This window comes from Falco naumanni, chromosome 8 (assembly GCF_017639655.2).
Source record: "Falco naumanni isolate bFalNau1 chromosome 8, bFalNau1.pat, whole genome shotgun sequence".
Taxonomy (NCBI): Eukaryota; Metazoa; Chordata; class Aves; order Falconiformes; family Falconidae; genus Falco; species Falco naumanni.
This window is the reverse complement of record NC_054061.1, coordinates 45096162-45109242: the sequence shown is the minus strand read 5'-3', so window position 1 is coordinate 45109242 and position 13081 is coordinate 45096162. Positions and strand designations below refer to the sequence as shown.

The following is a 13081-nucleotide window of genomic DNA, read 5'->3' as shown; positions in this document are numbered from 1 at the left end:
GCAAGACAGCGTGTCTTTACTGTACATAAGCCAACAGTATCTGCTAATTCACAATGATCACGGTAAGGTAAGTTTTTCACATGTATTAAATATTCACATTACAACCAAAGAAATATGACTGATACCACATACCTGAGATACATTATACCAGTGGTAGCAGCTAGAATGGGTTGTTGGGTTTTTTTAATCCCTACAGACTGAAGTGTGATTTCTACAGCTGCAAAAAACCTTGATGTAGACAAGATGTATCGGCAACCTATGTAACTTTGCAACATTAGACTTCAGCATGCTTAACATAAAAGAATAGAAAGTGTCATACAGGTGCAAAGGTATAGCAGTGAGGTCCTCAGTATTCCTTACATGAGTTTTTCGTTAATCTGTAATATTGTATAATGGAAATAATGCTCTGGTGAGCTTTTTCAATAGTTGTTTCATTAAAACAATTTTGTAATTATATTAATTAATACATTTCTCACTAGATGCGATACAGATTGCATTAATCCCTGTAAAACCTGAAGTTACTGCTCCCTTGACTTACCTACTGAAAGTAGTCATAAATAGAAAGTGGAACAAATTGTGACCTTCTCACTTAAAATCTAAAAGTATGTACAGGTTTGGAGGTTTTCTTGGGTTTGAGTTTGTTTGAGTTTTTTTGTTTGTTTGGGGAGGCGGGGGTTTAATTCCAGAAAAGAGTAACTACATTACAAACCTTCTGTTACTCCACTTAAAATTACTTTCACATATCAAATGTAGCCCAGCATCTTGGTGTAAACCAGGTCTTTTAAATTCCTTTTACAGACACCTACTTGTGAACTGTTGAGGGAAAAACTATGTACTGCGAAAAGTGGTCATGTCCTTTGGCTCACTGCTTGGCACGCACCAATCATCTGCTTCATGGTTTGCTTTATAATGTTTCCAGGCTGCTTTGTTATATACAGGGAGTCTTTCAATTGATTCCGTTGATAAGGCCTGTTGGGTAGAGAAGACTGTAGCTGATGATTCTCTTTAATCAAAGTTAAAGAGAACAATGAGTTCCATTAGCAGATCAGAGCTGCTACTAACTTCAAAATGGTAGTGTTACATCATACCTTTATGTAAATAACTGCATCTGTACCATAGCCTTCTAAGGAATACAGTTTCAGGTCTCCTTGGAAGTACTGTGCATACAGACGTGATATGGGTAAGCCATAACCAAATCCAGCCTAATACAAGAGAAAAAGTGTATTTTCATTAATTGCATCAATCAGCGGTATTTTCTGTTTTAACCCAACAGGTAAATAGACAAACTAAGCATGATGTTTGACAGTAAGAGGAGTTCAAATATTAACTATTATGCCTCCCCCCCTCCCCGAACTAATATACACCCCAAAAACAGAAGAATGCATGGATAATTGTGATTATGAGAAAACTTTCATTCCTTTGTCAGACAGGGCTGCTAGATAACGCTTCTTGTATTATGGTAGCTTTTTTCAAGAAGAGATGACACCATTAGAGAAAACTGTACTGAATCTGTCACCTCATGGAGCTGCTCATCTTAAGAACACTGAGTACTTAAGTCAGATACATTTCATCATCGATATATACAAAAAAGGTCCAAGCAGCAATGCCGGTGAATTCATAGCTTATACTAAAATTCTGTCAAGCCCTGTCTGTAGTAGCAGGACATAGCCCTGAAGCGTAAGTATAAATTTTTTATCTACTAAATTTCAGACAATCTTAAACATACAGAATACATCTCTGTAATGATCTAGTGTTGTTGCACAGTCATCTAGATGCACTTTAAAAACACATCTTAAATGATGCAGTGTGAGACAATAAATTCAAGAAAGCTGTTCAAGAGCTTCTTACTGAGACCTAAAGATTTTAATTATTTTGCATCTGTTAAGTTCACACAAGACCAAAGTAGATTCTTCATATGCCCTGTCACATCTACGTACCTTCGTCCTTGCTGGGGGATGATACCACTGACTACACAGTATAAATGAAACTACGGACTTGATCCAAAATCATTGCTATAATTATTTTTCCCTTCATTCAGTGGCCACACAATTCACTCCTGTCCTTACTGCAGTAAATGCGGCATAGCTAAGTTTTCTGCTTGAGGTAACTGATCTTTGTATTTGGTAGAGAAAACCAGAATCCTGAGTAAGTTTAAATAATTTTCAGTATTTTAGGATTTTATGCAATTTTGCAGTTATTTTCAGAAAAATAATTAAGCTGTAACATTCAAATAGTGATACTCATTGCATCTATAAAATCAGTACTTCATAGCTGTAGCTAGATGGTTTCTTTTGTGACAATGTAACGTATTCAAGATGACAAGGTATAGAAGATTTGCATACCAAAGGTGTAGCTCGTGACGTCTCAACACGTGGACGTGGTGCTGTTGAATACATGTAGTTGAACAATCTGTCAATTTTCCTCATAGGAACACCTCCACCACGATCACTCATCTGGAACAAGAAGAAACATGTAGCATTATGTCCCTGGATGCATTTTTATAAAACACAGCTTCTCTCAAACAATGATCCAGAGAAAGTTCAGGTAAAACATAATATAAAGTTTTCCCTGTTAAATTATGGGTTTTCTTAAGTTTTCATCTCAGCTACAGCAGTGACCAGAGAGAGGATGAATCCTTCCCTTTCATCCCTTATCCAAACCATTTAAATAAAATACTACCATAAGCAGCATTCATAATCTCGTGGAAGCAAGAAAATTCTACTCAAATTATGCATTGTTCTTATCTTGTTCATAACTCAATTTTGTCTGATGTCAGTATATATACCTTTTAGCAAATGTCAGGTTCTGTCTGTTTTTATCTTTATTCCTGAAGAATACTGCCAGTTAAATACTACTTATTAAAATCTATTACTGAAGGAGTAACTCAGAAGAGTTCTTTTACTGCAGTTTAGGTATAGCTATGAAAAAGCCAGTGCTTTTCTGGTCTTTGAAAAGAAGAAATTACTCTGCCAACTGTACTTCAGGGAGGTTTGAATTGCATGGAATATACAGTGTTTATTTCCCTTTTTCCAGCTGTTTCACACTTGTATAGCTCTATCATTGTCACTTAGAAAATGCTGGTATCACAATGATGTAAAGATGCTACTTCATGTTTAGTTATGGCTGCTTATAAACTAGACATAGAATTCTACTGCAGAGCCTGCAGCGTGACTGCGCAAACCTGTTTGTGAATTTCCTGGTGACACAGTATGTGAAATTCCATAATGGTCCTGTTACTTACATACTACATCATAACAGACAATCTATTGTTGGAATGAGACCACCAACTGAAGTTAGTAATATGCTACCTATAACAGAGGGAAAAACAACGAATCAAAATAATTCAAAACAATACAAAAAGTGGGTACCTTCACAGTTAAATCCTCATTTCCCAATGTGACGTGTACATGAATTGGAGGATAAATGCATCGATCAGCATTATGTTCCATGGTGGCTCTCATTGCATTCTGCAATTTTCAAGTACAACTTAAACCCTGTTCTTACCACTTTGTATATTACCTTAAAACATTCAACTTAGGAAAGTTGTTTTTAGCACATATTTCAGAATCAGGACATATATAGTTTTAGAACAGTTTTCTAAAACATTTCTGCTTTATTCAGTATAAGTATATTGTTTATTAGAGTACACAGACTTCAAACGTTTAATTTTTTTAGAACAAATATCTGAATATTTTAATGTACAGTTTTATTTGTAGAATTCTTTATAATGCATAGTACATGCAACATGACACAAAGGTCAAGAGAAGTCTAGGACCGAACTGCTTGAGGAGAGTTCTATAGGACCTGTTACACAGTATAACAGATTTGAAGAAGTCCTAACATATGTCTTATTCTCACTTGCTTTATTAATTAATGTCTTAACACTTTTTTTAAGACTTTCTAGCAGTCTACTCCAAAGGTGTCAGATGTATTCAGTGTCTAGGTAAAGGAGATGCATCTTCTGAAGCTGTTCATTTTCTATGCAGTTAACGGTTTGTCTAAACAGTACAATTTAGGTACCTTCCTGCAATCAAATAGCAAGGGCTTTGCACTTGCAAATGAACACTGCTATCTAGAATTGGTTCAAGTAGTCAAGCAAATACAAACAATTGCAAACACTAAACAAAGATGTATAAAAGAATTGTGTAATGGTAAGTGCACAGACCTTGAAAAGTTCAAAAACCATGTGATAGAGATGTGACGGCACATACACCACTTGCATGGGCTGTCCTGGTGATTTAGCTGGAGGAAAGACAGTCTAAATAAATAAAAGAGCAAACTTGGTATCTTTTATTCATTCCTGCAGTAGTTCAAAATGTTTATTTGCATTGTTGAGATGATTTACAAGAGAAGGAAAATTTGAACAGAAGTATTTTGAAAAGTTGTATGTTAGAAGTGATTCTCAAAATTTTCAAATGTGCTTGCTGCTTTAGAACTTAAAGCCCCCTGTGGCACCACTGATTAAGACATAAAATAGTTGCTTTCTAATACCTATGAGGAAGTTATAATGAAGACAGTCAGGCTCTTCAGATGGTAAGAGAACAAGAAATAGTGAGTGTAAGATGAAATAACAGAGATTCAGACTGGATATAGAGAAAAACTTTCTCACCATGTCAGTTAAGCATTGGAACAGGTTACCCAGAGATGTTACATAGTCACCATCCTTACAGGACTTGTAAGACCAAACTGGATAAAGGTCTGAGCAACCTGATCTGACCTCACAGCTGTCCCTGGTTTGAGCCAGTCAGGCTAGAAACCTCCTGAGGTTTGTCCCAACCTGAATTTCTTTTATCTATAATGCACAAAATAGTAACTACAGCACAGCCTATTCTTGGATCCACTTAGAAATCAGCTGCTTTCTAACAAGAAACTAACAAAAACTATATAGACAATTCTGGCTATAAAACTGGTACAGTTTTCAAACTTCTTTAAAGAACAAATTCTAGAAAATGTATCACAGGAACATGTTCATTATATCAAAAAATAAGGAAAGGTCACTTAGAAAATTCTGCTAGTTCTTTTGGTTTAATAATTTCTCACCAGAATGTTAGTGACCAGTGCTTTATGAACATAAGTGTTGAAGACTGATGATGTCAAAAGATCTAGAACAAATTATGTACCCAGCAAAAATAAAAAGGAGTGGGGGTGGAAACTGCACTTTCAAAATATGTCAGGTTCCTGTCCTCAAGTTAACAGTCTCCCTCCACACCTCTACTCCATGATTCCATGCCTGAGGTTTAAATAATGGTCTCCACTCTCAGCTGCAGGCAAGGAATGTGTATTTGGCCTGGGTCAGGTTTAATTCACCTTCACAATTCACTGAGCAAAAGGTCACTCCTCCTGTAAAAACTGCGCTATTTGTTCTGGCTTCTGGAACACATACACTATTAAGCGACCCTTCAGTACAGAGAATCAGTTAGCATGACCAACAGTTTCCTAACAAATGTTTTTAGTATCAGGCTCTAAAGATGGAGAGAGGTAAACCCTTTAACCTAGATACAGAATGACAGGTTTCATAGAATAGGGAGAAAAGATCTGGAATGTGTAGTCAAGTCAGACTTTCTTTGCTTTTAGCTACATAGGCCAAGTTACCATGGTTGCACTTTGGCTTTCGCAATTACCTGTAGAAACAATTTTGAGCACTTGTTTTTGTAGGTCTGTCCAAATTTGATGTTTAGTGTCTTGAAAAGTGCTCTAGTGAGTAGTGTCAGAAAGGCTTTTCAGCATTCAGCAGGACTATGAGGACAGTCACTGAGTTCACAGTAACACAGGTGTAAACTGTCGAATTTTCAAGCCAATGGGTTCAAATAATTTGTACCATGACTTGAGCATACTCTATCTAATTACAACTACAAGAACATGATAGCTGAATAAGCAAGAGAAATTGCAATGGAATGTTTAGTATAAAACTTGGTGATACAAAAAGGGCAGAGAGGGTGACATGCAACAGACTGTAGGGTGAAGACGTTCAAGAAGCCTTAGGGAGGAAAGGTGGCTGCTAAAATCTGTTACATCAAGAGCTGTAGTGTCAATAACTTTTCTACTGATTTCAGTTTTGTAATTAAAGGGAGGAACAGGGAAAGTCTTCTGCCAGATTTTAAAAAAACCCAATCACCACCCCGAAACTATTTATGACAGTAGATATAGATAACATATAAACGACACAAAAGGTAAAAGGAGAACATTTCACCACCAGCTACTTTAGAAGAAGCCCTCACTACATTCAAGAGTGCCTCATCCCATATTCACTTACCGTTCATCTCTTGAAGGATTAGTTCTGGAGAGCTCACATAATATAAATCACAGAGTCTCTTGGCACTTTCATAGCCATCTATAATAACAACACGGAAAGTTACATTTCCAACTCTTACTTTTTTCTTTTTGGCAAAATGTAAAGGAGAAATAAAAAAAATGGAAAACATGCTGCACTGTCAGGGACTTTGTATTTTCTTAGAAAAACCAGGTTAATACGGAAAAGTGACAAAACTGTGTTACACTTTAAATGAAACTTCTGCTCCAGACAGGAAAGAACTAAACAGTGTATGAATATCAAAGTGTGTATCGGCTCTCAGTATAGACATCCATGTAAGTTTTCAGGATTCTTGTTCCTATCTGCTGAATTTACCTCTAATAACTTCAACAACGCTGCAGCTAGGATCGATGCTTCCAATGTGTTTTGGATGAGCTGGATTAATCTTCCCACCAAAGAGTAAAGCTGCCAAAAAATAAAGTATTATTTAATACCCAATATATTTTTAGTTTTCCTAGTCTTCAGTTTTCCTAAATAGAAATTTATAGGCAATCTATTAATTCCAATCTTCACTGGAAAGCCTACTATTAATAAATACTTTAATTATGTATTAATGAGTTTATAAAATAGCAAGACAAATAGTGTACTCCTAAGAAGCATATAAGTACATATTAAGCCCTTAAAAATGAAAGGAAAATATATTGACATAGTACAGGTATCATTTTCCCCTCCTTTCAACAATGGCACTTACAGTGTTGATTAAGGAGCATTCTAATTGAAATGCGACTCATGTAGAAACGGTCTAAAAAATACTGCACATTCTGTGAGGTCACTGGATCGATGCCAAAGCTTTCCTTGTACTCTATTACTCCTTGAGCCATCGTAGGAATTACATCATTGTGTCGATTACGGATTTTTATCACAGTATCTGTAAAACTGAAATTAATACATTGTTTAATGTTTCACTTTTAAGTGAATTTAATACTCTGGCAAACAGTATTCACCTACAAAAATTAAGACCATTACATATAGCAATACAATAGGTCTGCCTACAGCATTAAGAAGACAGGTCAGTCTTTACAGTGTATTTCAAGTGACTAGCATTGAAACAGTATTCAACCATTACTGGTTATTTATAAAATTATTAATTTATGTATTATCTTGGTTACTGCCAAGGAAAAGAGAAAACTGTCAACCATTTTCATGGAGATCATCCCATGCCTGTCAAACGGCAGCAATGGTCAGCCAACAATGACTAAACTTACTCTACAGGTGAAAAGTTACATACATCAGTTCCAGCATTTTAAGTAAGGCATTTGTAAACATTTAATCAAGTCTAACGTATTCATAGCTTCTTCAGCGTAACAAAAAAAGCCCTGATCAGTATGATATGGCATAGAAGTACTTTGTTTCATGTTTTAATGTACCCTCCTTTTACAGACAGGGGGTAACATTACTGCAGTTCTTATGTAAAGATTGAAAATAGCTGAAATTTTTCTTAAGCTACCACTTTCTTGCCAGTCCTACATAATATTAACATATGTGACAGAAAATCCTTACCTATGAATAGCCCCTGAATCTTCTGAGCTTTTGTCTTTAAAGTCAAGGATCTCCTGAAGACTTTGGACATACCTTTAAATGAAAGAAACATGACATAGACTAATTCCAGTATGCCTCCCTAGATCCCCTTTGCTTAGCAATTTATGCTTTTCCAAGATGGCTTGTTTCCAAATCATTGTATATGATATATCCCATTGACCTATTCTCTGTGAATTTTGTTAGATCCTTTTGAATCTATTCATGATTTTTCTTCCAATATTTCCAGAGCAATGAATTCTACAATTTAATTAGAATGCATAAAAGATCTTCATTGTGTTTTAAACCCAGTAGGTGATCACTTATTTGCAGCCCCAGCAAGTTCCTGTTATTAGAAAATCTTCCCAGCTTGTTCATGATTTGAGTATTTCTGCCACTTCTTTCCTGAGATGTGTAGTTTCCAAGCTGAAGAATTCTATTTGGTTTCTCCTCACGTAGAAATTGTTCCAACCCTCTGATTATCCCTCTTGGTCTTTTCTGTTTCAGGATGGAGTGACTAAAACTGCATGCATTTTAGAGGAATAATGGGCAAACACAGTGCCACAATTATTTTCCTCCCCACTTGTTACTTAGCTTGTAACGCTATTTGCCTTCTTGCCCATCAACTGACATATTCAGAAAAATATCCCCAGTAGCATCAATTTTTTTTTCCGTTGTAAGCAAACAAGCATACAGGGAGAGGAGGTCCCTCTCTGTGCTCTACTTTCCATTTGTCCAAGTGGAATTCATTTCCCATTTGATCAATGTCATGTAGTACCATGAGAATTTAAGCGTTCTCATTTCATCAAGAGCCTTCATCTTCATTGATAGCTCCTTTTATCATCTAATCATCAGTCATCTAATCAATCCCACTTCTTCACTGGCAGATTTTCTGTTCTCTTAACTTTAAAAGCCTTTCTAAATAGCCATGTGCCTTTACCAGTTGCTAGGCAATCCCTGGTTTGCTTTTATTTTACAAAATTTTATGCTTTAATGTGCTAAGTTCCTTATTTGAAAACAAATTTTACTTTTCAAAGGATGCCTTCTTTTAATTCTAATAGCCTCACATTATTTCTGTTTACATATTTTGGCTTTGGGAGCTTCCTATTGCTCTTTCTTCATATTTTCTATACCTTTACTCTCAGCCTGCAATAACCTGTCTTTTAGATGGCTTCTACTACCTTTTGCAAACATTTTGTGCATTAGCCTGCCTCTGTTGGTTTCTTCAGCTAGCTTGTTCATTTTAGTAAGTCCCCCATTCAACATTGTTCTCGTGGATTTTTGTTTTTACTGAATTGTCATACATGACTATCTGCAATACTTAATGATTTGTAATTCCCTTGTGGGTTCTCTACTTGGTCTTATAGGGTTTCTTCCAACTCTGTAAATTTAGTTTCTGATTTATGTCACATTGAAGTATTTACTTAGTCTAAATAAGTGATGTTTGTGTTACAAACACATGAAATTTTCTTTCTCTACAAAAGAATTTGTTCCTCCAACCTGTGTGTATGCAGAAGGCCACTCTTAAGGCATGAAATGACACTGTTCTTACCAGCTCTGCACCAGCTGAACTGAAGGTGTTCTTAGGAGGTTGTCTGGAAGCAGACTTATTTCCTTCATTATGTTTGCCAATCTGACAGGCAACTCTTGTCGCAGAAACATAAATGAAGTCTTCTCACAAGCGTTTTCAGATCCTAAGACCAAAATAAATTTATAACAACATCAGAATAAAGTCAGTACTTATGATAGAGAACTACAAGAACTCTTACGTTGTTGCATAAGAGGTCTGCAGTTTGGTTTTTCAAGTTGACTAGGCCAGTCTGGTAAGCATGTTTCCTTCATGGTAGCAGCCCATTTGTATTTCAAAATGTAAACACCTATTGAAACCTGCCAGCCCTATTGCAATAACAAGAATCTTCAACATATAAACTACTTACAGACCCATACTATTCAACTTTAAATATTGTTTCTATCCATGTAAATTATTAATTTTATTTGCAGCAAACACTGACTCTAACTAGCACTGATCAAACAGTATGTCATTCTAAGCATGTCAGAGACGCAAATGAAACCAATACAGGAAACTATTTATGGGAGGGATGCTTGAGAAAGTATCATGGTCCCATATACCTTGCTTTATCACTGATGTTACTGAACTACCATATTGGTATGAACTACCATATTGAACATAACTCATATTGGAATACATTCAGAAAATAAATTCTGTAATATTTATCTCACTTTCAGGTGCATCTGTTGTAGTTTAAATTCACTGTCTTACAAGAAAAGAAGACAGACGAATGAATTCACATGAACACTGAAAGATAAAATAGGAGAACTGCTCTGCTTGGTCATTATGGTAGTAGTTCTCCCATACATTTACCTTTTTAATTTTTTACATTTTTAAAAGCTAGAAGCTAAGTTACTGCACCTGTTGATAACTGACCTGTCCTGTCATGTGTGGGTGGCAATTAAATGTGGTTATTAAGATCAAGACCTAAATTTTGTCCCACAACGCTTGTTTTACTAGGCAAGAAGGGAGACTGCAGAGTGGGGAAGAGGCTAAGAAATCCTCTACCTAATTCTCAGCCAGCCTTCTTTCTAGACTTCAAGAGTGTCATGTAAACAGCATCTGAACTTACTATCCTGCTCATCTGCTGCAGTGAAGTACATACCTCAGGCTAACTCCTAAAAATTAACTCTGGTGTTTCTGCCCAGTTCACTCCTTCCATTTGGCAAGAGGAGTTGTGGAAGATGAAAGAATGGGACATGAGAAAAGACGAAGCCGGGAGTATCTTAAACTAAAAACCTTGACCAAATTGAAATGGAGTAGCTTAGTTTAATGCATCCAGACTGAGATACATCATAAACTACACTGATGAGAGAATGTCAGTTAACTTAATAAAAAAGTTAATAGCTTAGAAGAAATTCCTCCCCAGTGACACTTACACGCATTGTCTACATATGACCTCTGCCCAGAAACCTTTCATTCTTCTCCCTAGTGAGACTGCATTTCAGGCATGACTGTTACTGGCCTTGCCCTTTTCTCAAGTAAAATTCCATGAACAAGTCTGGTTGAAGGCATTAGAATGTAAAGACAATCTTCAAATGCCTCATATACTCAACGAATGACATTCTACGAATTAGTTTTCTATCTGGAGGCCGTATCTTTGCAATCTTGGGTCAAATATGGAAGACAGCTTAGGGTAAGCAAGCCTTCAGTGAAATGGGCAAATGACTTTGTTTCCCTGTGCAACTGTGAATGGGTAAGATTCCTGCAGAAAATACTGTGCACTTTTAAGCCAAGGTATGAGTGATGTATATGATCCAGACCTAAATTTGCTTATGGAATATTTTATTTGCTAAGTAGAAACCTGGATGAACTAGAAGTAGACTACTTTTTTTTTTTTTAAAGTCAGCATTACCAGATTTTATGATTTCCTATTCCGCTGCTCTCACTCTAGCAAAAGGAGCCAAAAAAATACCCAATGAAAACACCATCAGATTATAGCAGGTACAGAATGTCCTACAAATACCGTCTTTGTCTTGCACTCTGCTCTTTTCTTGCCTTTGTCATTAGTTTTTACTGTTATTAAATCCTTCAGCAAAAGAGAGAAGAAAATATTTTAAGCAAAAGTTTACAAGATTTTCTTTACCTTATGTTCAGATACTAACAGCAAAAAAGTGCCCTAACTTTTGACACGAGGAAATACCGTGCCTTGAAAATAAACACTGATTTGAAGGTAAGCATTATTTTATATGTATTTTAGTGATAAAATACAGGTCAAAGTGAACTCTGAATTGCACGATTGTTTGCTTTAAAGTATGGGAGCAACAAAATATATGGTGGGGTTGCTGTACAAATCTGGAGTTTTAAATAGTGGATGCGTTTCATTGCAGTGTATGAAACACTGAAGAGATGGATGAAGTAACAGCGGAGAGTTAAGAGAAACTTGTCAGTGTAAGTCCTCCTACTTACACAAAGTCCAGGGTTCTAGAATTAGCCCTCAGATATGTTTTACTTAGAAAACCATAAAAAGCAATGCAACTAGTTAAATGTTTATCTACAACATTTACGTAAACATTCATGCACATGAGAGTGCCTTGGGTACTGAAACAGAACGTGTACACCATGGCTCCATCCCCATCTTTGAGAAGGTTTCTCGATGTGACTTAGAAGACCGTTCTCTGCATAGTCTTTGCTTTGAAGCAGAACAAATCCTGTGATCCCTTTTGTTTCCGAGCAGCCAGCCAAACCTCGGAGCCTTACGGAGTGGTTTTAGTGCAGACTGCAAGACTGGGATACTACTACCGATTTACTCATTTTCGAGGCTAGATTCCCAGAGCTCCGGGGTGGCTCTTGGTGTCTGCGTCCTGCTCCTTCTCTCACACGTCTAAACCCGCAACGTTTGGGTACGGTGTTTGTGTAGGGCACAGACACCTGGTGTGTAGGGCACAGACACCTGGCAGAGGAGAGGCAGCGACAGTGTCCCAGCGGCTGGGCACCAGCTGAGGTTGATCGTTCCTGGGGTTCGGTACAGCTTCAAGGGCTGCCTGCTACCAGCTTGCAAAAGGCGTTAACAAGTGTCACCTGTCTGAGTCACTACTCTAACATTACCAAGTGTCAGAACTGGCCCCACCTTCTCCCCGACACTGCAGGTTTTGCAAAATCCAAACTACTTTTGCCATCCCAGAAAACGGGAGTTTTCAGCTGAATTTCAACCTTGCCACAGTTCCAGCTCTCCGGGGAAGGAGCTAACTGGGCTCTTTACTCCCGGAAGGAAGCAGAGTCTTGTTCTGCTAAGGAGGACAGCGCCAAGAAGCGGTAAGCAACAGCAGGGGACCGCGACGGCGGTAACTGGGGGGGGAGGGGGGCGCTGTGACCGCGGCGGAGCCGCCCCTGCCCCGCTCCTGCGGGCACCGGCGGGGGCACTGCCCGGCGGGGACTCACCGAAGTCCAGGAACTGCTTCATGGAGAGCGGCGAGGGGGAGAAGCGCGAGTAGAAGTCCACCTGCTGCGGGATGCTGCCCGGGGAGGCGCCGCGCAGCAGGGCGCGCAGCAGCCTCATGGCGCGGCTCTCGTCCCCGCTCGCCTCACCTCAGCGCGGCGCGGCCCGGCCCGGCCGCCATTTCCCGCCACGCCAGCGGCCGCGGCCCCAGCGCAGCCCGCGGCCTCCTCCGCCGCGCGGCCGGGAGGCGGGGCCCGACGGGGCGGGTGTCTCCTGCCGGCCCGGCCCCACGCAGCGGCGGGGCGGG

At 38.4% G+C, this 13081-nt stretch overlaps 1 protein-coding gene across 1 annotated transcript; it reads right to left on the bottom strand.

Annotated features, from left to right (window-relative positions):
- Window positions 1-675: 675 nt before the first annotated feature.
- Window positions 676-13005, bottom strand: PDK1 (pyruvate dehydrogenase kinase 1). The gene is made up of 11 exons (XM_040604323.1): window positions 12777-13005; window positions 9378-9519; window positions 7811-7882; window positions 7002-7186; window positions 6626-6715; window positions 6254-6331; window positions 4166-4242; window positions 3369-3467; window positions 2343-2453; window positions 1089-1202; window positions 676-969 (listed from the first exon to the last, which is right to left on the bottom strand). Exons 1-11 carry the CDS (start codon window positions 12892-12894, stop codon window positions 829-831), a joined length of 1227 nt encoding a protein of 408 aa, XP_040460257.1. The 5' UTR covers window positions 12895-13005; the 3' UTR covers window positions 676-828.
- Window positions 13006-13081: the final 76 nt, after the last annotated feature.

What these genes read in the sequence shown, in the direction of transcription:
- PDK1 (XM_040604323.1), bottom strand. Translation starts at nt 12,894, where the DNA reads ATGAGGCTGCTGCGCGCCCTGCTGCGCGGCGCCTCCCCGGGCAGCATC. An exon ending in TGGTTTTTGAACTTTTCAAG is followed by an intron (nt 3,468 to 4,165) that starts GTCTGTGCACTT and finishes TGAAAATTGCAG; the next exon opens with AATGCAATGAGAGCCACCAT. An exon ending in ATGAGGATTTAACTGTGAAG is followed by an intron (nt 2,454 to 3,368) that starts GTACCCACTTTT and finishes TTCTTGTTCCAG; the next exon opens with ATGAGTGATCGTGGTGGAGG.